The sequence below is a fragment of the Girardinichthys multiradiatus genome, chromosome 19, assembly GCF_021462225.1.
Source record: "Girardinichthys multiradiatus isolate DD_20200921_A chromosome 19, DD_fGirMul_XY1, whole genome shotgun sequence".
NCBI lineage: Eukaryota > Metazoa > Chordata > Actinopteri > Cyprinodontiformes > Goodeidae > Girardinichthys > Girardinichthys multiradiatus.
In genome coordinates, this window is record NC_061811.1 from 24430045 (window position 1) to 24452623 (window position 22579).

Consider the following 22579-nt stretch of genomic DNA (forward strand, 5'->3'; position numbering starts at 1 on the left):
TGTAGTTTGCATGTTCTCCCTGTGCATACGGGGGTTCCCTCTAAAAATGCCCTTAGGTATGAGTATGTGCATGCATGGTTGTTTGTCCTGTGTGTCTCTGTATTGCCCTGCGATGGACTGACCACCTTTCCAGCCACTCCTTGACCCTACAATGAAAAAGCAGGTATAGACAATGGGTGGATGGTTTTCTTTCTATTTATATGAAGCTTAATTTGTATTATTACACATTGTTTAGATGTAATTTCTTTTGATAATTTAGTTCTTTTTTATGGGTACACTTGCATTGACTTGCATCACCTTTATCCCTGACTGCATTTGCAAGCTGCAATTTGCCTTTTTTTTTGTGGTGCTTTTGGAGTAATATGTTATCTCTGGGACACAGAACCTGTCGTCTTTCTCAACGGTATGGCTGGACATTCCCATGGTGTTTATGCTTGCATATAGTTGCTTGAAAATATAAATCTGGCTCCTTCAGGCATCTGAAAATTTTACCCAAGGATAAACCAGATTGTCGGGGTCCACAATTCTCTTCAGCTTGTGTTTTTTCTTTTTTTTCTATGCTGACACACAAGGAAGCACTGTGGAAATGTTTAATGGTGCTTTACCATTAAACATACATCCACGGGTATGCCTCGTTGTAAATTAAATATTTTGAGTCAGAATATCAGAAGTCATGACAGTATCACCTGGGCCTTCACAAATTGCTTAAAAGTATAGGAATCTATGTAATGTAATAAAAATGTATGTCCCTCATTATTGTAGCATTTAGCAAATTGAAATAATTTAGTTAATTCTACCGGATCTAAAAAAGGAAACGTTTAGTCGATTTTATTGTCAGAGAGCACTTGTAAATATTTTCAGCAGTACTTTAGGGCTTTTTGCACATCTTTACAAAGGGAGCCAACCAGCAGGTGTGAAGGGCGCTGTACGTTTTGAAGCTGCTCTTCTTCATTAACCTCACATATTCTCATGGGAATGAAGGGGCAACAGTTGATTTCCCATATCATCAATCTTCCAGGCAGACAGGTAAACTCATGCAGGCATTCTGTGATTAAATAAACCCATTCAGGCCACATTTGAGCCCTTTTGACTTCCTCACTTCAAAACAAATAGCAGGGCTGCTTACAGAGAGCTGAAATTCACTTGATTAAAAACAAATCGCCAACAGTGCCCTGTTTTCCAGCGTTCTCGTGGACGAGGAGGTGCCCCACTTGTGCCCACATTGTAAACTCTCATTGGAGGAAAACGGTGTCAATCACGGAGGTCTGGCTCTGCATCAGCCCCACGCAACATAAAAAAACTGCTTCAAAACAAACCGGAAAATAAAGTCTTACTAAGGATGAACAATGGAAACGATTTATACGTAGAAAACGAATGGTGATGTTTATCATTATGCTTCTGTGTGATAAATAGTGAAACAATAATTGATAAAGTACGTAGAATTAAATGTGTTTTAACAGAATATTAACCTCCCTCCCGAATCAGTTGCTTTATTTTGAAAGTCTTTACCGGAAGTAATCATCACTGCTACTCTGACTTGACAGAGTTTTCTCTCCGCCGTCATCATCCGGACACACAGCGGCGACAGGCTCTCCGGCAGGGACGAGTCTCCCTCCTCTGTTCTCCTCTCTGTTTGAGAAAAAACAAACAAAAACACAGACAGGGGAGGAAAAAACATCAGCGACTTCCTCCACAAACCTCCCCTGAAGACTCCGATGGATTGATCTGATTTCCTGCGGTAAGCTTGGTTTGGTTTTAATTTTACTTTTGCTCCAACCGGTGCAGCCGCCTCGTCCTCTGTGGGCTGAATCCATCTCGGGAGAGAAGAGGGGAGAAAATAACACGTTTTAAAGCGTTGCGGTTATATGATCAGAACCACTTCGGTTTATGCTCATTTGCTTTATTTATAGTTTAAGCGCACTTGAAAGGAACAATCTGGAACAGAGGAGGAGAGCTGTGATTGCGGGTGATGTTTTGCAGCTCTGTGTTTCTGAAGAGGGGGCTCTTGTGTTGCATCTGCAGCAGGGACGGATGGGTTGCAGAGCAGAGCTGACTGCTGAGGCCGTGAGCACAACAGTCACCGCGACCCGCAGACAGCCTCCTATTGATTAGTCTCCTAGTTAATTGTCACATTCGTTGAGCTTATTGCATTGCCATGCTGTTAAATTTCCAATTAAAGTTGCTCTAATCTGGTTATCTGTTGTGTTCTGGAGGTGCAGCCATCCATCTCGGAGGCAAACACATATGGGATGATGTGCTTGCTGCCCTTGTGATACAAGTTAGGATGCAGTTGGTGTTTTGGCTGAGAAATCTTCACTAATTACTGATACTGGGAGTGCACAGGCCGTGTTAATGTTTCTTTAGGTCCTTTCTGTTCATAGACTAACATTGGTTTACAAACCTGGTCCTGATCAAAATATATTTTAGGGTTAATTATTTGCAAGGTAAATGTGATTGAATTAACTGTGCTGCAACAAGCAGCAGTGAGAAACAGGAGTTGTACAAGTGTACTGGGCTTTGATTCGAACAGAATCTACTCAAAGCAAAGTGCCCTGGAGAACATGTCAAGAACCAAGTAACATCAACCAAGCTTTTGGATTTGGACTGGCTGGCCACATGGATTCAATTTAGTCAAATTAACTCTAAGTTTAGTTTCTTAGCTTCACAAGTAAATGTATAAGCTTTTTTAACATAATAAACAAATGGTTTTTCTGATATTCCAAACTGTCCATGATAGCTAAAAAATCCACCATCACTGTGATTGAGGCTAATGTTAATACTCTGCTTCATGCTGCTTTTAAACCCACCTCTGATTGGCTGATCAGTAGTCCTCTCCCTCAAAGTATTGTGCTTTATATGTTTTCGCTTCTTGGATTGATATATGTCATAAAGTTTAGAATTAGACCACAAAAAACAACCGTCACCTTTTGAGTAACTTCCGCAATAACTGTACAATTGTTTGTGTTATAGATCTGTACTTTGTGTCCATCATATTTTCTTCAGTTTCAGTATTTCATTATTGAGTACTTGTAATTGATTAGTATTAAATGTGATTCTTCCTCAACAGGCTTTGGTAAAGTGTTACATTTTCCAGTTTTTTTTAAGTATAAGTTCTAAAAATAAAAGGAATCTCATCTTCTTCTTCCTTGCAAGTGCAGTTGTGGAATTTCACTGACAAGTTATAAGACTAATTAAAGTTTCGATAATCGGTAAGACTGAATGGTTTTTGCACGTTAAAGTCATTTATAGTAGCCAATATCTGCTACAACTGCCTATTCAAACAGTAAAACGGGATAGTGCTGGTCGCTACTTATGTTGTTACTCGTTTACCACTAATTTCAGAACATGGATCTGAATATGACACTAGATCCAACCTAACAATGTTCAATTTCCAAACTGGAAAACCAGTGGCATGTACTTATTGATATGGACAGTGACCAGGCTAACATATATTGGCATGGAAAGCTTTTAACAGTGTATTTCTCTGGGTTTTGTAGTTTCTAACACTGTAAGAACTACGTCATGAAAGGAGGTTGCCACATGAGTGTGAAATGTTTATTAAGTTACAAATCACTGGAAGCTGTGTCTAAAGAAGGCGACTACACTTTTCTTTCTCCTAGAAGAAAGACAGATTTGTCTGTCACATACTGCTGCCCCTTACCCACCTATTGCTGCACACTACCAGTCAGCTGGCTGAAACAAGGCTCATATGCTTTTTTTTTGTCCTAGAAGAAAGGAAAACTTGGCTGTTTGTAAATATTTCCAGTCATGAAAACATTAATAGTCACAGCAGAGAAACTGAAGGAGAGCCCCTCATCACTTTTTGTTAAAATAACGCTGTAAAGGATAAATTGATCGTTACCTTGTCCTGTTCCCATCTGCGGAAGTCTATGGGCAACATATTCATGTCTTTTTGTTGTTGTTGATCCCAGAATAATTGAATTACAGTGAAGTTAAAGAAAGGCCATCTGCAAATTTTCACATATCCATAGAGAATTTAGAGACAGTCAGTCATTTTCTACCGCTTATTCCAATATTCGTTCTCGGGGAAGCTGGTGCCTATCTCCAGCAGTCTATGGGCGAGAGGCAGGGTACACCCTGGACAGGTCACCAGTCCATCGCAGGGCAACACACATACAACCATGCACACACTCATTCATACACCTAAGGGCAAATTAGAGTGACCAATTAACCTAACTGGCATGTCTTTGGACAGTGGGAGGAAGCCGGAGTACCCACACATGCACGGGGAGAACATGCAAACTCCATGCAGAAAGACCCCCGGCTGGGAATTGAACCCAGGACCTTCTTGCTGCAAGTCAACAGTGCTACCAACTGCGCCACCGTGCAGCCCAATCTAGAGACAGATTTTAAATAAATGTGGGGCTGTACAGTGGCGCAGTTGGTAGCACTGTTGCCTTGCAGCAAGAAGGTCCTTAGGTCCTTGCCCTTAGGTGTATGAATGAGTGTGTGCATGGTTGTTTGTGTGTTGCCCTGCGATGGACTGGCGACCTGTCCAGGGTGTACCCCACCTCTTGCCCATAGACTGCTGGAGATAGGCACCAGCTCCCTCGTGACCCACTATGGAATAAGCGGTAGAAAATGACTGACTGATTTTAAATAAATGTCAAAAGAATTTGTCATGAATTCTTTTTTCTGTATCCTCTGTATCACCTGCAAATGGTGTGGCCCCTGTTTTTGGTTTGTATTGATTAATCGGCTTACGTTCAGCTGATGCATTTCCAGCATCCATTGCTGCAGAACAAACCAAGTGTTAGTGTAAGATGCCCAAATCAAGCTGGCTGAACAGATATTTGCAATAGTCTCAGTTATTTAACAGCATGACTCAACACACTTAACTGTGAACATTGTGGCACTAAAAACGCTGCTAGGCTTAAACCACATACTGTATGAAGCTCAGCTGTGGGTTTTATAACCCCACTGTTCATTCAGCACACGAAGAGCGCTTTGAAAGCTTTAACACTACATTTCATTGTGCTCATAATCTTGTGGCCAAGTGAAATGCGGCCATTGTCCTGCTGTTGATACACTGAATGAACTTGGTTGTCTGGCACAAGCAAATGTTGTAACTATCCAGAGAATGACAGCCATAAGGAGGAGATTGTCTGTGTCATAGCAAATCCAGCAGACAGAGCCGCTTTTTGTCACGTTTCATTCAAATGACACACAGCTTCAAGTGATGCTCTTCTATTACTCGTCTTTGTTGGTGGAACAAAAAGTAAAGTTTTGGACTTGGATAAGGTCAATGCGTGTGGGTTGTCAGTGGGAGGGGGGTGGAAAGTTCAACCTTGACTCTTACATATCAATAGTCTGAGGGTAATGTGACCCCACACTTTTAGAGAAACAGGCCTTTCTTTTGAAAGGATTGTTTGAATTGCAAAGTGATCATATTCATGAGAGATTCCTAAGTTAAGTGTTGTTAAATGATAAAGACATTCCAGGAGTAATGACAGGTTGAGCACAGTTTCACTGTCTGTTGGTTGGGTTTTAAAAGGCTCAATATTACTATTTTAATTAGGGTTTCTTTTTTGGATCATTTGTAACATGTATGGCAAAAAAAACAATACAATAACAAATAAAAGAGTGATTCCAATTAGGAATAAAATGCTTTCCCTGTTTTAGCTTGTTGGATTCGTTAATTTATAGGTGATCATATGATATAGTATAAAGGTTTGGATTAAATGCTGCTAAATATTTCGGACACCGTACATTTGCTAGATTTTCTAAACAAAATTGTCGACAAACGTTAACAAGATTCTGTTCAGAGCTTTTTTTCTCATATGGGAGCTGAAAAATCTAAAAAAACCCCAAAAATATAGCAAAGAACCATTTAAAATAACTTAAAACATCTTCATTAAACCTATTAGATTCACCAAAATAAACACAGTTTAGATACGTTTTCCTTGCAAGCACCGTGCCATAACAATGTCATTTTAAAAGGATTGCAGATGTCTAGGGAGAAGAGGATTGATGAATTCTACTGGAATCGTCTGGGGAAGCTTCCCACTAGAGGCTTCAGAGATCCAGACCTAAAGTGGCAGTTGTGTCACATCAATTAACCAAGCCAGATACGGGCATTCACAATGCATTCCAGGGCAGAGTAGAACAAATAGGTTAAATGCTGAAGATGAGGGAGGTATGGTAGAGGGATCAAGAAGGTACCAAAGAAGGCTGTGGGGATGAGGCTTGAAGGAAGTAGGGATGGGGGTTTAGGGAGGTCAGTGCTAGGGGTGAGGGTTGATGGAAGTAGGACTCAGGGTTTAAGGAGTTAGGTGGTAGCAGTGAGGGATAAAGGCAGCAAGGGTGAATGTTGAGGGAGTTAGGGATAAGAGTTAAAGGAAGTAGGAATGAGGGTTTAAGAAAGGAACAGGTGAGGGAGGGTGGAGTCAAGATAACATAATGAATGACGCTGAACAGTAATGCTTAGAATAAAATGATATCACTTTCATGTTATAAATTTAATAAGTCAAAGGGAATTTTCTTAAATTTACTTAAGCATTGTTTGAATGTATGCTTTGGATCTTCAAATAACATGCTCTTGGTGTTTTGAGGAATCTAGAATAGTATTGTATACATTAAATAATTAATAAATTATGTATTAGTTTATTGATGGTTTCATCTGTGTTGAGCAGTCACTGGGACACTTGTCAGGCCTATCTGACTATGTCCTGTTTAATCCATCAGTTTCACTAGTGGTTTTCAATCCTGGTCCTCACGACCCACTGTCCTTTATGTTTTAGATGTGTCCCGGCTGCAGTACGCCAAAATAAAATTATTGCATTACCTCCTCAACAGCATTCAAATGCGGCAAAGGCCTGTTAATCACCTATTTATTTAAGTCAGGTGTGTGAAGGCAGGGAAACACCTGAACATGCAGGACAGTGGGTCCTGAGGACCAGGATTGAAAACCACTGAATTAAACTACCCTGAAATTCCTATTATGTCACTGTACTATAGCTGCAGATTTTCTGAAAACAACACATTTTTTCATTATAGCTTCTACAGCTTTAGTTCTTATTTTAGGCGATTAATGTGTGTCATTTTAGTCATTTCATTTCCAGCCAAGCCCAAAAGGCTTTGGTCACATGCTAGCATTTGATTTATACGGACATTAGTAGATCAGAATCAGAGGTTTACACTTTAAAGCTGAGAGTACCTGTGTCTTTGTGTCAAAGTCAAGCCCTCCTACCTTAACTTCACCCCTTTGCACGCTGTGCAGGTACAGCTCTGTGTCTGTAGTAGGTCCCCTCTCCTTATCACGCTGCTGTGGGCCTCTTTGAGGCAAGCTGTTCATTTGGGTCTGAAAATAGAACAAGAAATGTTCTTGCTGAGACTGAGGTGAGGTCCTAAGGCTCTGATATCATCATGTGCTTTCTTTGGGGGTAAAGTTGTGTCACAGGTTGATCTGAGCTGCAATTCAGTCCCTTGAGAAGATGTTTATACCACCTGAATCTTTTTGCTCTTTGTCATATTACAACCATAAACTTCAGTTGGTATTATGGTGATTTTATATCAGACCAACACAAATTATAGCAAAATTGGGATGTAAAGGGAAAATAATATAAAAATAAAATAAAAACCTGAAAAGTGTGGCTTGCCTTTTTAAGTTGTCTACTTTGATCTGGCAGTTCTTACAGGAATATGCTTACATCTAAACCATTTCTTTATACACCGAATATCTGCCCCAGTTGCAAGTATTTTGCCTCTAATGCCTGGCACAAACTGTTCAATTTCAAAAATTGCACCAGCCTTGAACGTGTCACACTGCAGGATAGAAGATGTTGCTCAGCACAACCTATTGTGGGATCACAATTGCATCAGACAGAGCTGATAGATGTATCAGTCTATCAATAAGTAGGTACTAACGTACAGGAGCTAATGCACTTATTATTAGAGTTAGGTGCTGGAAAGAGGGAGAGGAGGACATGGGAATGGAGGCATCTGTAGAAGTGCAAACTGACGTCTGCAGCCCCTCCAGAGTTACCATGGGCGCCTTTGTTATTTATCTGATTAATGATCTGCTTTGCTTGCAGGTGAGTCTAGGTGATAGGTAACAGTTGTTCTGGATTTTAATTCGGGGTAACAGAATACAGGGAGTCAGGGTATGTTTATATACATCTCTGTAACTCTATGCGTTACATTAACGCTCAGCTTGGACTCCTGCTTACTTGCACTGCTTTACTTGCACAATGATCACCTGCACTGTTGTATTGCTCTTGCATCTTATACTGCTCTATATTTACTCTCACTCACTTAAAACTGTGCACTTATATTTATATTATATTGTAGATATGTTTGTACTGTTTAATTTGTACTGTATTGCACCGACTACGCCAAAACAAATTCCTTGTATGTCCAAAAACGTACTTGGCAATAAAGCTTTTCTGATTCTGATTCTGATTCTGATTCTGACATGACAAAGGCAGGAAGAAGTAAAATTTTCATTATCTTGTAGCCTGTTTGGACTTTTTATTATGATAAATGGTGTTGACTCATCCCTCTAATATAACTGAATAGCTGTCTCTTGGATCTAAATCTTTTGATTTGACATTTTTATGTTGCTACTGTAAGTGAGTTTTAGTCTTCCTGCCTGTGTTGAATTTGCTTGATTCATGCGATGCATCTTTTTCTGCCCTGAAACTTTTCCCTCCTGCCCAAACATGGCAGACTGCAGGCGTACAAGCACATGATTCACACACACACATTTATACAAAAGTAGCACATCCCTAAAAAAGCCAGTCAAAGAGAAATGGCAAGTGTAAATGGAGACGTCCCAAACGGTTTTACTTGAAAAGACGGGAGGTTTTCATGATTCCCCCACAGGCACCACAGTAACAGGAGATCTCCCCTTATTTACTCCACTCCCTCCAGGAGTGGATGCAGTGCTATTTCAACCTCTGTAGAGTCACACCAGAAAACAGACTATTACCATTTGTCAGTGCACTTAATATTTCATGCTTATGCAAAGCAGCAGCAGAACATTTATCTGGGATGAACTGTTTTGCTTTTGTTGGGATGGTGATTAAAATAGTAGTCGTTTCCACACTGTTGCTTCCAAGTTTGTGTTTAAAAAGGTCAGAACCTGATGTACAGGGGTTGGACAATGAAACTGAAACACCTGTCATTTTAGTGTGGGAGGTTTCATGGCTAAATTGGACCAGCCTGGTAGCCAGTCTTCATTGATTGCACATTGCACCAGTAAGAGCAGAGTGTGAAGGTTCAATTAGCAGGGTAGGGGCACAGTTTGGCTCAAAATATTGAAATGCACACAACATTATGGGTGACATACCAGAGTTCAAAAGAGGACAAATTGTTGGTGCACGTCTTGCTGGCGCATCTGTGACCAAGACAGCAAGTCTTTGTGATGTATCAAGAGCCACGGTATCCAGGGTATTGTCAGCATACCACCAAGAAGGACGAACCACATCCAACAGGATTAACTGTGGACGCAAGAAGAGGCTGTCTGAAAGGGTGCAACCCCGGATTGAATCCAAAAAACATAAAACCACGGCTGCCCAAATCACGGCAGAATTAAATGTGCGCCTCAACTCTCCTGTTTCCACCAGAACTGTCCGTCGGGAGCTCCACAGGGTCAATATACACGGCCGGGCTGCTATAGCCAAACCTTTGGTCACTCATGCCAATGCCAAACGTCGGTTTCAATGGTGCAAGGAGCGCAAATCTTGGGCTGTGGACAATGTGAAACATGTATTGTTCTCTGATGAGTCCACCTTTACTGTTTTCCCCACATCCGGGAGAGTTACGGTGTGGAGAAGCCCCAAAGAAGCGTACCACCCACACTGTTGCATGCCCAGAGTGAAGCATGGGGGTGCATCAGTGATGGTTTGGGCTGCCATATCATGGCATTCCCTTGGCCCAATACTTGTGCTAGATGGGCGCGTCACTGCCAAGGACTACCGAACCATTCTTGAGGACCATGTGCATCCAAAGGTTCAAACATTATATCCTGAAGGCGGTGCCGTGTATCAGGATGACAATGCACCAATACACACAGCAAGACTGGTGAAAGATTGGTTTGATGAACATGAAAGTGAAGTTGAACATCTCCCATGGCCTGCACAGTCACCAGATCTAAATATTATTGAGCCACTTTGGGGTGTTTTGGAGGAGCGAGTCAGGAAACGTTTTCCTCCACCAGTATCATGTAGGGACCTGGCCACTAACCTGCAAGAAGAATGGCTTAAAATCCCTCTGACCACTGTGCAGGACTTGTATATGTCATTCCCAAGATGAATTGAGGCTGTATTGGCTGCAAAAGGAGGCCCTACACCATACTAATAAATTATTGTGGTCTAAAACCAGGTGTTTCAGTTTCATTGTCCAACCTCTGTACATCTCCATCCAGCTCACATTAAAAGATAGTATTTTCTTATTCTTATTCTTATTATGATTAAGACATTCACTATCTAGCTGGAATGTATCTGCTCTACTGTCAGAGAGGGATTCTGTAAACACCAGAAGATTGAAGATGTGAATATAAACGTCAAAGAAGATTATCTGATATCTGGAGGATTAGTGACAAATCTGCAGTTTTCCTTCTTGCATTTCTGTCTGCGGTCTCAGCTTTGGTCCAGGATCATGCTGTAATGCTTGCTTCTATGAGCTTGTTCCCTCTTTTGGGTATTTTATGGGGGCTTTATGGGCAGTCATGAATCACACTGATCGCTCTCCCTCTGCAGTGGCTTCCCTCTTTGTCGTTAGTTAAGCAGAGTGGAGCAAACACTCACCTGCTTGGAGGAAGTGAAATAAAAACCCTGCACACAGGGTGGTGTGCTTCTCAGGATCCTATCATGTGCATTGCTGTTGGGTTCTTGTTCTGCAGGTAAAGCACAGCAGTGATTTATACTTGTCACCTGGTTTGCCAAAGCCACAGTTTGCTTTTACTGCAACCTGTTGACAGACAATGATTAAACATTTTCAGCAAAGTTTCAACAATCCTGGTATAACATCTCTTCCTCTGGAATACAATACCTTGCAAAAGTATTTGCTTGAACTTTTCTATTTTTTGTCACATTACAGCCACAAACATTGTATTATATTGGGTTTTTGATTTTATGGACCGACATAAGGTAGTGCATAATTGGGACACTGGGTGGCTCAGTTGGTAGAGCAGCTGTATCATGCGCAGAGGCTATAGTCTTCAACGCCATTGTCCTGGGGTCGATTCCCGGGTTTGCTGCGTGTCTTACCCTACCCTCTACACCTGTACTTCCTGTCAAAAAACTAATCAATCAGTCTTACAATCTTAAAAAAGTAATACATTATTGTTTAATGAAAGAAGTATACTTAACACATCAAAATCTAAGAAATGTGGTGTGTGTTTGTATTCAGCCCTTCCTGTTGTACCACTTTTTGAGGGAATTAAAGCTGTAAGTCTTTCTAAGTTTGCCTGTTGGTTTTTCACATCTACAGACTGAAAATTTGCCCATTCTTCCTTGGAAAAAAGATCAAGCTCAGTCAGACTGGATGGACATCCTTTGTGAGCAGCAAGTCTTGTCACAGAATTTCTTTTGGGCCTGGACTTTGACTGGGCCACTCTAATAAATGAATATGCTCTGATCTTATCCTGTGACCCTGGCTGTATGTTTAGGGTTGTTGTTCTGCATTAAGATGAACTAATATCGCTCTTATAAAAAAAAACCGCTGCCGCTATGAACTAAATAGAAAAAGCATGCAACACTTCAGGTTTCATTGTATAAAAAGAGATATCCTTTTCCTTTCACTTCACAATAATACACTGTTTTATATTGGTTTATCACATGGAAATCCCAATAAAATACATGCAAGTCTGTGGCTGTAAAGTGACACAATGTGAGAAAGTTTAGGGGATATGAATACTTTTTACTAAGTCGCTATAAATTATTACATGATTTGACAGATAATTTTTTTAAGTTCAATGCCAGTAATCCATAATCATGCCCACAACTGATATAGTTTTTGTGGTTGAGATTCTGAAGCATGCAAAGTGGTGGTAATATCTTGACAACCAAAAAAGAGAGGATTGAGATCTGAGTTATTTGGACACCAATATTGTCATTGCAGTATCCAATATTGTCGCAGTTGCATGCTTTCCGAACATTTTACAGTGTTTGTGTCAGTGTTGCCAAGCATATACTATCAATGATGGCATCAACTTCAATTTTTTAATTAAAGTTATAGAAATCTTTTAAATTCCTCATAGAATGTAAATCCTTTTATTGTAAAACCTCTTTAATTTTAAGCATAGAGGTTGATAATACTTTCACATCATTGTTCCTTTAACAGCCAGGACTCGTGATTGATGAGCCAACATCTCATCTTTTCCTTTGATGCGGAGAGCTGTGACAGTTTTCCTTCTCGCTAATACCACCTCTCTCTGTCCACAAACACTGTTAACAAGTATGTTTCCAATTAGCTGCGTCTGAAGTCAGTCGGCTTCTCGTTCTGATGAGAGACGACCCTGTAGTGAGCCATGTTTCACCAGCTTCAAGCCTCACGTCCAGGGACACCTTGAGCCTAGATGTTCATTAGCGTAACTGGGTCTATAAAGATGGCAGGGCTCCTTCTGAGGAGACCACGTCTCTCATTAGAGAAACTGGTTTAGAGAGGCCAAATGCTCCGTGCTCAGGGATAAAGAGCGGTGCCAGGAAGCGGTTTGCTGCTGTGTGTTTTTTACTTCAGTGCCCTAGATCCATAGATGTATGTGTGGAGCTCCTGTTAAAGTAAACAAAAATGAACTGCATGCCAACTCGTAAACGTGGTGGTGTGGGAGTAAATTATTTGCACATGTGTGGTCATGCAACATGTTGGCGAAGTTAACCATGAAAAAGTTTATTCATGCAAGTTGAAGTGGATATTTTAAAGTGAGCACATACAGCTCGGTCACAGTCTGTTGTTGTGTTAAATTAGAGAGTAAGTTTAATTTCAGCCTAATTGTAGGATTCTTCTGGAGGCTTTCTCTGGGTCTCAGAGGAAAATCTGAAATAATGGAAGATTAAATCATAATTTCCCCAGGAGAGGCAGCTTTGGATCTGTTATTTTCATCCACATCCTCATTCTCTCTGAATATCTCCCTCTCCCTCCCGCTCTCTCTCTCTGTCTGCTCACAGACGATAGAGGATGGGCTGCGTCCAATGCAAGGATAAAGAAGCAGCGAAACTCACTGATGACCGGGATACCAGCCTTTCACACAACTCGGGCTACCGCTATGGATCTGAACCCACGCCGCAGCACTACCCCAGCTTTTCCGTCACCACCATCCCCAACTACAACAACTTCCACACCGCCACCACGCAGGGGGTGACTGTGTTTGGAGGCGTGCACACGTCCTCGCAGTCTGGGACGCTTCGATCTCGGGGAGGGACGGGTGAGGCTGGATTAGCACAGCTTGTATCAGCAGGTTATCGGTGTGCAGATTTAATGCGCGCACTTTCACAACACTGGGGGCTAAAAACTGCGCTTTTAACTCTGTTGGTTATATTTAGATATTCTATTTACATTGCCTTGGAAAAGTATGTCCACGTCTTTGACATCTTCACATTTTGTCATGTGGCAATCTCAAACTGCGATGTGGTTGGTTAGGATATTAAGTGATAGACCAACTCAAAGTAGTGCATGGACTCCACCTGTGTGCGATTTAATCTCAGTGTAGAAACAGCTGCTCTATGAAGGCCTCAGAAATATGTTAGAGACCACTGATGAACAAATAAGACAGAAGTTTATAGCAGGGTTATGATATCAAACCAAAACTAAACAGTATGCCTCGTATATAAACCTGCCATGACGTGACCATCTACTAAACTGACAGTCCAGACAAGGGGATCATTAATCACAGGAGCAGTCAAAAGTTCCATGGTAACTCTAGAGGAGGTGCAGAGATCCACAGCTCAGGTGGGAGAGTCTGTTGACAGGACAGCTACTGGTTAAGCTCCTCAAATCTAGTCTTTATTGAAAAAGTGGCGAGAAGAAAGTCATTGTTGAAAATAGAGCCTTTAAGAAGTCCAATTTGCTGTTTGCCTCGGGCAATGTAGCAGACACAGCAAACACGTGGAAGAAGGTACTCTGGTCAGATGAGGCCAAACTACACTTTTTGGCCTTTCATGGAAAACTAATACTGCACATACGTGAACATATCATCCCCATTTTGAAACATGGTGGTGGAAATGCTTTTCTTTAGCACGAAACAAGCAGGTCAAAGTTGATGAAAGATGGGTTTCGCTTGAAAACAAGAAGCTACAAGACTTAAGACTGGGGTGGGGCTTTACCTTCTAACATACAGCCAGAGCTACAAGGGAAAGATTTAGGTTAAAACATTATTGCGTTTTAAAATGGCCCATTAAATTCCAGATCTAAATCCAACTGAGAACTAGTGGCTGACTTGATAATTGATGTTCACAGAAACTATCAATCCAGTTTGCATGAGATTGAGCTATTTTCCTATTGTTCTTTCAATGCATTTCTTGTTTTTATTGTGAATCACATAATTCTGTTATTTTTATCTTCCTGAAAAGCATTTTGACTTACGAAGTTGTCTTGCGAAGTTTAGATGAGGCAAAGCGGATGAAGACGTAGCACACATATATATTAAAATCCCAATAAAATCCATTAAGGTTTTTGGTTATAACTGGACATAAAGTGAAAAAGCTTTACAGGTGTAAATACTTGTATAGGTATAAACTGGTTTTAAGCCTCCAGTCTTTGTAACTGCATTTATCATGTGACATTCAACATAAAGCAGTATCAAAACTTTTAAACAGAGCAATAGAAATTGGAAAAAAATGTCAAAATACATTTCAAATCCTCTCATTCTGCAGCTTTCACAAAAAAAGCTCATCGTGGCTTGGTTATTTGATTTTTCTGTTCCAGCATTGCCGTGCTGCGATAAAGGAATCTCTCTGTGAAGGACATGTGACCTCAGCCTGCTGGTTAATGGAAAACAGAGTGACCTAATTTATAGCCGGTGCTCTGTGAGGCACATCTGACAAGCAGAAGGACCAGACATTTTGCTGAAGAGTGCAAATCCCTCTTCAGTGTGTGTGGGGCATCTGCTTAAGTTTTTTTAAACATACATATGATGCATACAGCATATCTTTATTTAATGCGGTTCTGAGTCTTCCTTGTCCCAAAGTATGTTGAGTCAGCATCATCATCTTGCCTGAATAAGAAATGTCTCGGATTATAATGCGAAGTGTTTATAATCATAGGATTCATAGGATTTAGATCCAATCAGAAAATGAAATAATTCAGGAGTTTCAGGCTTGTTGGGAGATACTGGGTCTGCAGAGTAATCTTCATCTTATAACAAAGCCAGATTGCATTCCTTATTTAGGACATTGCGTTAACAGTTTACTGGCAAAACTGCACATAACACGTAGATTTCTGTGATGAAGTCTGTGCCTGCAGTGACTCAACACCACAACATTAAAGTTGCATTCTATAAAACCAAGGCAATGAGCTGAAAAATGGCTAAATGTTCAGGGGAGATGATGCAGACTAGAATTTTGTGATGATTTTGATTTCTCACATGTCGCCTGTTTGCAGTTCAGTAAATAGAAAAGTATTTTAAGGGCCAAGCTTAACCCCCAACATCAGCATATATATCTTTCTTGTTTCCCTCCAGAGGAGATTTTGTTTGGGGTCTGTATGATTGTGAAGCCAGGTCCTCCTTCCTTCCTTATTCCTCCCTCTTTCACGGGGAGGAATAAAGAAGGAAGGGTGTGTCTATGTGTATTTTTTGCCTTAGTTCTCCCAACTTTCTCTCTTTTATCTGTCCTTAGTTTCCCTGCTTGTGTCTTTCTTTTGTGCCCTTGCATCTTTCCTTCATTGTGTCTATCCTTCATCCCTTGTGTTCCTACTCCTTCCCCTTTTCCGTCCTTCTACCCTTTCCTTTTTTGTAATCCTACCTGCCTCCCTTCCTTTTGTCTGTGCTTCCTTTCATGCTGCTTCCTTCTTTCCTTCCTTCCTTCCTTCCTTTTGTTTAGCCCTACATGCCTGCCTTAATTCCTTCTCTCCTTCCTTCCTTGTTTGTTTAGTCCTGCATGCCTCTCTTCTTTGTGCTCGTTCTTCTTTAGACCCTTGTGACTGTGCTTGCTTCCTTCCCTATGTGTTACCTCTCCATCCTTCTTTTCTTCCTGTTTTGGTCAAGATGAGGCAGACTAGAACCCAATAACAATTTTGTTACAAGACACTCTCACATATCACATAATGTGGTTTCATAAATATCAACGTATTTTAAGGTCAGACTTAAGAAAACATTTTAATTGAACTCCATCTCCCAGATCCTGAGGAAAAAGTTTTAATTACTACAAATTATAAACAGTCTTTAGGTCTTTTAGGTCTCTACAACATGTTGGCCTCTTCTAACCTTAACCAGCATATGTAACATTCTTGTTTTCCTGCAGGGGTAACTCTGTTTGTGGCTCTGTATGACTATGAAGCCAGGACTGAGGATGACCTCAGCTTCAGAAAGGGGGAGAGGTTCCAGATCCTCAACAGCACGTAAGTGTGAAAACATCTGTATGACAGCATGGGGAGGGTGGTGGTCGTGTTCTCCTCCTCTGACTTTTGTTTTTTAGGTTGTTTTTTTACCAAAATCTGAATGTTCTATCTGGGATGAAATGCCACGCAGGCGTAGATACTTAAGAGCTTTCATTTGTAACAGTTGAAGAAAGGAAAATAGTTCTCCTTGCAGGCTGACCAGACCATCCTCGAGGATGCTGTCAGCAGAACTCATCAACACCATTAATGAGTTAAACAACCAAGCATACACTGGAACCAGCTTGGTACCAGACTTAAATCACAAAAGCATTTGTACTTGTGGGCCTTTTCCATATTTTGTCATAGCCATGGACTTCACTATACCGGTACTTTTATGTGATTTTATGTGACCGACCAGGACAAAGTAGTTCATAATTATGAAGTGTAAAGATTCCAGCTCTAGACAAATTTCACGGGACAGGATCCAGAAAGGTTTCTGACCCAAGCCTAAAAACACTATCCTTACAGTAAAACGTGGTGGTGGCAGTATCATGCTTTGCTAGAATGGCCTAGTCAAAGTCCAGAATTAAACCCAATAGGTAAAACGTGGCAAGATGAATGCTCTAAGTCCAATCTGACTGAGATAATTGGGCAAAGATTTCAGTCTCTTGATGTGGAAAACTGGTATAGACACGCCCCAAAAGATTGCAGCATCAAGTGCAGCTAAAGGTGGTTTTACAATGGATTGACTGAATAGGACTGAATACAAATACTTGCACACTCTTCAGATTCAGAAAACATGCTTAACGTATTTCAACCTCACAGTTTTGCACTGCTTTGTCCTCGAAAGCCTGTTGAAAAAATCAATAAAGTTTGTTGTACCCTGACAAAAATTTTAAACAATTGTTGAAGAGGTATGAATACTTTTGCAAGGCACTGTAAGTATTATGCCATCCTACAAAATTGAGGCACTACAAAGCAATATATTTGCAGGAAGACTACCTTTCTGTGGGGCCGAAAGACGTCATCTTTTCATATTTTTGTCCAGATGTGGTCAGAAAGGAACAGATTGTCTTGCCAAGTGCTACAACATACACAAATATGTCTGTTTCAGTGTTTGTTTTTGAGTCCACGTATACATGTTTTCTCTTTAAAAGTACAGTGCCAGCTAACTGTTTCCCAAGCAAATTTTATTTATAAAAAAAAAAAATACAGGTTTGGGTTCATATTAACAAAAGTGAAAGGAGTAGTAAGATTTGGTAGAAAATATTTCACAATGTTTTGCTTGTGCCTCTCTTCACAGAGTTCTGCTGTTGTTCAGTTTTTGTTTATTCCAGCATGTCTGCTTAATTCACCCTCTTTCACGGTCCTTTCCAGGGAGGGAGACTGGTGGGAGGCTCGTTCCCTTACGACAGGTGGAACTGGATACATTCCCAGTAATTACGTCGCTCCGGTGGACTCCATCCAGGCCGAGGAGTGAGTTCACTTTTTCTCATAAGATCAGATCCTCTCAACCACAGCTGCACTCTGGGAGCAGTAGAGAGCCTGTCATAAATACTAAAAAACTTCCCTATCCGTCTTTGTTTTATTGTGACATGGTGTTACACCTGCTACAAAAAGTAACTGAAGTACATGCAGAACAAAGATTAAACCTCATGCGTTTTTGTTTCTCCTGCAGCTGGTATTTTGGTAAATTAGGCCGAAAGGACGCAGAGAGGCAGCTGCTTTCTGGTGGCAATGCCCGAGGCACTTTCCTCATCCGTGAGAGCGAAACAACCAAAGGTACCTCAGAGTCGTGACATGCTGTCATATTGAATGCTGTTGCTCTTTAGAAAAGGTGTGTGCCACAAACTAGTAATGTATACAAATACGTACAAGCAATATGTAGGGAATCTGCAGTCTTGAAAAGTCAAGAATTATATTTCAATAGTTTTCAGGGTTAGATATGTATGGAAAAAGAAAATACGAGAATGGAAAATGTCTGTATTTACAGACATTAACCTAGTTTTGCCCCACCTTCCTTTTTTTTTTTCTTGCTTTTTGATCATTCCTTTATTCCTCACATACAATCTTTCCTTCCTTACTCCCTGACTGCTTGCTCTTTCGTTACTTTCTTTTATGGGTCCTTCCTTTCTTGCTTTCTTGTGTTCATCCATCTTCCCCCTTAATGCCCTTCCTCCCTTTCCTTGTTTCTGTCCTTTTTATGTCCTCCCTGCCTTTCCTTTCCTTTCCTTACTACTTATTTTTTATGTCTTTCCTTCCACTCTTGTGTCCAACATATGTTCTTTATGTCCTCCCTACCTTCAACCTGCCTTACTTTTGTCCATCCTTTTTTTTCCCTTCCTGTCTTGGCTCTTGTGTCCTTCCATCCTTCCTGCAGATTCCATATTTCAAGCCTGCCCACTGTAGAAATATCTGCCATGAATTCATAGTGAGCTTTAGTTTTTGTATTTTAAAGTGAACATAAAGGACAGAGAAATTTGAATTTGAAGAAATAGTTAACATTTACATAAAAACTTGTATTGACCCTGACCATACTTCCATTTAAGTCAAATAGTCAGACATCGGACTCTTTTCTGCTCCCTGTTTTTTATAAACATCTGCCTGGCTATTTGTTGACGTACGTGTTGTCTCTGTTCCAGGGGCGTACTCTCTCTCCATCCAGGACTGGGATGACGTCAAGGGAGACCACGTCAAGCACTATAAGATTCGTAAATTGGACAACGGAGGCTACTACATCACCACCAGGGCCCAGTTTGAGACCCTCCAGCAGCTAGTTCAGCACTACTCTGGTGAGACTGCTTTGTTTAAGAGGTCAATAACCTATCTGAAAGTTTCTGATATTTTCTTATACATTTCCATCCATGTTTTCAGCCAGGGCTGCAGGGCTGTGCTGTCGACTGATTGTGCCCTGCCACAAAGGCATGCCTCGTCTGACCGACCTGTCCGTCAAAACCAAAGACGTGTGGGAGATCCCGAGGGAGTCTCTGCAGCTCATCAAACGCCTCGGCAATGGGCAGTTCGGAGAAGTCTGGATGGGTGTGTATCTTTTGGCACCAGCAAGGATTCGGACAGCTGTGGGCAAATTTGCAAAACAGCTGTATGTGATTATATTCCATATGAGAACTGTTGTTAATTTGCTGTTTCAAGCTGCACCCATTTTGCCTGGACCAAGATTTTTTAATGCGGATTTTGACTTAAGTTTCATGAAACATCTGGAAAACACAGCTTGTCCAATTTTCTCCCACAAAGTTGATTTATTTAGAACCTTGAAAATAAAGCAACTGCAAATTTTTATGTTTACTCCAGTAAGATGTCATTCGTGTTTCTCTTTAACCAGAATTTACTTTCTAAACTTTGATTGGTACCTAAGTATCTGTAGATTTTGCAATGTCAAGGCAAAAATTAATGGTAAATATGCTGTCCCTTCTTTAACGTCTTCACATTTTTCCCCATTGTTTCCACATAATTACTTATAAAGTTGCAGAGAAATTTAAATCAGAGTTAGATTATAAAGCAACAGTTTGTAACTTCTCATGGAGCATTGTTCAATCCATCATCTGAAAATGTAAATATGCAATGACATGGCCATCATTAATGAAAAAAGCAGCCAAAAGTCCCTTAGTTACTTTGGATGAGCTGCGGAGATCCACAGCTCAGGTGAGAGAATCTGGTAAACACTACTTTGTGCTGGTCTATCCCAGCAGGTCTGCAACCTGCGGAGGTGGAGCCACATGTGGCTCCTTAGGCCCCACCTACTGGCTCTGCTTTGGCTGACTCCACTTCGCTAGGCCTGTTTTGCGGCCATTTCCGTTACGAACTTTTTTAGCCCGTTACTGTTTTTCTTGGTACCTGCTCGTCAGCAGCTCCGAAATGGGACGTGAGCAGACTGCTGTTCACTGATTGGCCATGAGCATGGTCAGCCATATGTGCCCATGGTGCACAATTGTCTCGACCTAGGCTAACAATGAACCATAGATCAGTAATGCTTAACAGTGGCACAGCTCATGACGCTTTCAGCTGAATGCGGGTCTTCAAGCCAAAACTCCAGCGTTAATGAGAAAGTGGAAACACAACAGGTTTAGTGCAGAGTAGAGTGGAGTCGTGTGGTGCTGGAAATGTAAATGGAAAAGAGGCGTGTAGCTTGCATGATATAGAATTGAAAACTGTTTTTAAATATGAAGGTATAGAAAAGGTTAATTTAGCCATTTTATGTGTGTTTTCATGTAAAATATTCATGTAAAATTTGTGCCTTAAGATGGTGCCGCAGATGGTCGCCTCGGCGTGTTGGTGCGCACTGTTTTGTTTTGTTTTTTGCTTTAAAACGGTCTTCTGTGATGGTACCCGGAGCTCTCTCACCAGAGAAGAACTCATGAACATCAGGGCTACTACACCAGAGGAGTTATTTCCCCCTTTTCTGTTGTCCGACCGGACCAACACATGTCGTCCTAGCAGCCCTGGGAGGAAAGCACAGAGCGCCAGGAACACAGCCATCAGCTCCAGAACATTGATATGGACCCCGCACTGCCGCGGGGACCACACCCCCTGAGCCGCACGGTCTTGCCAGGTCGCTCCCCAACCCTTGGAGGAAGCATCCGTATGGACGACTTCCCTCCGACACGGAAGGGGGCCGAGCGGGACACCCGCCATGATGTAGGACCCGCTCTGCCACTGGGACAGAGACTGTAGGCACCGACGCACAACCCGAAGCCGTCAGAGCCGGTGAGTACGCCGGGAGGGTTCCAGGCCGACCCCGTTCAGCCACATCTGCAGGGGCCACAATGAAAGAATCCCCAAAGGCACCACGCTGGACGCAGCAGTGAGCATGCCCAGAAGACGCAGCCACTCCACAAACCGTGGAGCCCTGCCAAGACGGAAGCTCGGAAGCACGGCCAGGATATCGCCGACGCGCCGAGGAGAAGGACATGCGGTCATGGAACTAGAATCTAGAACCATGCCTAAGAAAATAGTCTTCTCCAGGTTCACCCTCAAACCCAGCTGACGTATGTGGGCGAGCACCGTCCGGGGGTCTCGGATCGCCTGATCGCGGGTTGCAGCACAAATGAGCCAGTCATCCAAATAGGGCAGGATCCACAGTCCCCGTGCCTGCAGGGGGGAAAGGGCCGCTGCCACACACCGGGTGAACACCCGAGGAGAAAGGGAAAGACCAAAGGGAAGAACCCGGAACTGGAAGTGCCTCCCGTGAAAGGCAAAGTGGAGAAAACGCCAATGGTCCGGAGCAATGGGGACATGAAAATAGGCGTCCTTCAGGTCGATAGCCGTGAAACAGTCTCCCGGGGAGATCGCCTGCAGAACCTCCTGGGTGGTCAACATATGGAAAAGCAGAACCTTGAGAAAACTGTTCAGACCCCAGAGGTCCAGAATTGGACGAAGACCGCCGGTCTTCTTGGGAACCAGAAAATAAACTGAATAAAAACCCCCGGGATCCCGCAGGGGGTCCACCGGAACAATCGCACCCTTGGCCAGCAAGTTGCAGATCTCCCGGTCCAGGGCCCAAGCCTTCATCGGGTCGTCATCTTGGCCCGGCTGGGGGTAGGAGGCCGGCGGCGGAACTGAAGACGGTATCCCCGGGACAGAGTGGACAACACCCACGAGTCCGAGGCGTGAACAGCCCAATAACTGAGCTGGCCCGGGGAGAAAAACCCCACCGCCGGCTCCAGAACATCACCGGCGGGCCCCCTGACCCCAGGAGGGCCTGGGGAAACGCCGACCGGGATGAGCAGACCGAACTGGGCGCAAACCCTGGGCCCCACCATGGTCCCCTTGGGCCCTTGTCGGTCTCGGTCTAGAAGACGTGCTTGTGGACCCCAAGAAAGGGACAGGAGGGGGGAGGGAACTCCGGAACGAGTCCCTAGCTGCTGCCGTGTTCTTGAGGCCTGGGCTGTATGCTCCAAGGCCTCCAGCGCGGCGGAACCAAAGAGTTCCCCTGGAACCACAGGAAGAGCCCTCAGCGTTTTACTGCAAGGCTCAGTCAGGGGCGATTGCGCCAGCCACACCTGGCGCAGAGCATGGACCGATGTAGAGAGCGTGCGACCAAGCTCACGTGTCATCAGGGCGAAGG

At 42.5% G+C, this 22579-nt stretch overlaps 1 protein-coding gene across 1 annotated transcript in view; it reads left to right on the plus strand.

Moving 5' to 3' along the window:
- Positions 1-1550: 1550 nt before the first annotated feature.
- The window catches only part of LOC124855451 (tyrosine-protein kinase fyna), a 31654-nt gene continuing 10625 nt past the window's right edge, over positions 1551-22579 (plus strand). The window contains exons 1-7 of the mRNA XM_047345332.1: positions 1551-1738; positions 13131-13387; positions 16422-16518; positions 17875-17973; positions 18176-18279; positions 19140-19289; positions 19372-19536. Coding sequence (XP_047201288.1) covers positions 13141-13387; positions 16422-16518; positions 17875-17973; positions 18176-18279; positions 19140-19289; positions 19372-19536 — 862 coding nt within the window. The 5' untranslated portion in view covers positions 1551-1738; positions 13131-13140. The remainder of the gene's footprint in view (positions 1739-13130; positions 13388-16421; positions 16519-17874; positions 17974-18175; positions 18280-19139; positions 19290-19371; positions 19537-22579) is intronic.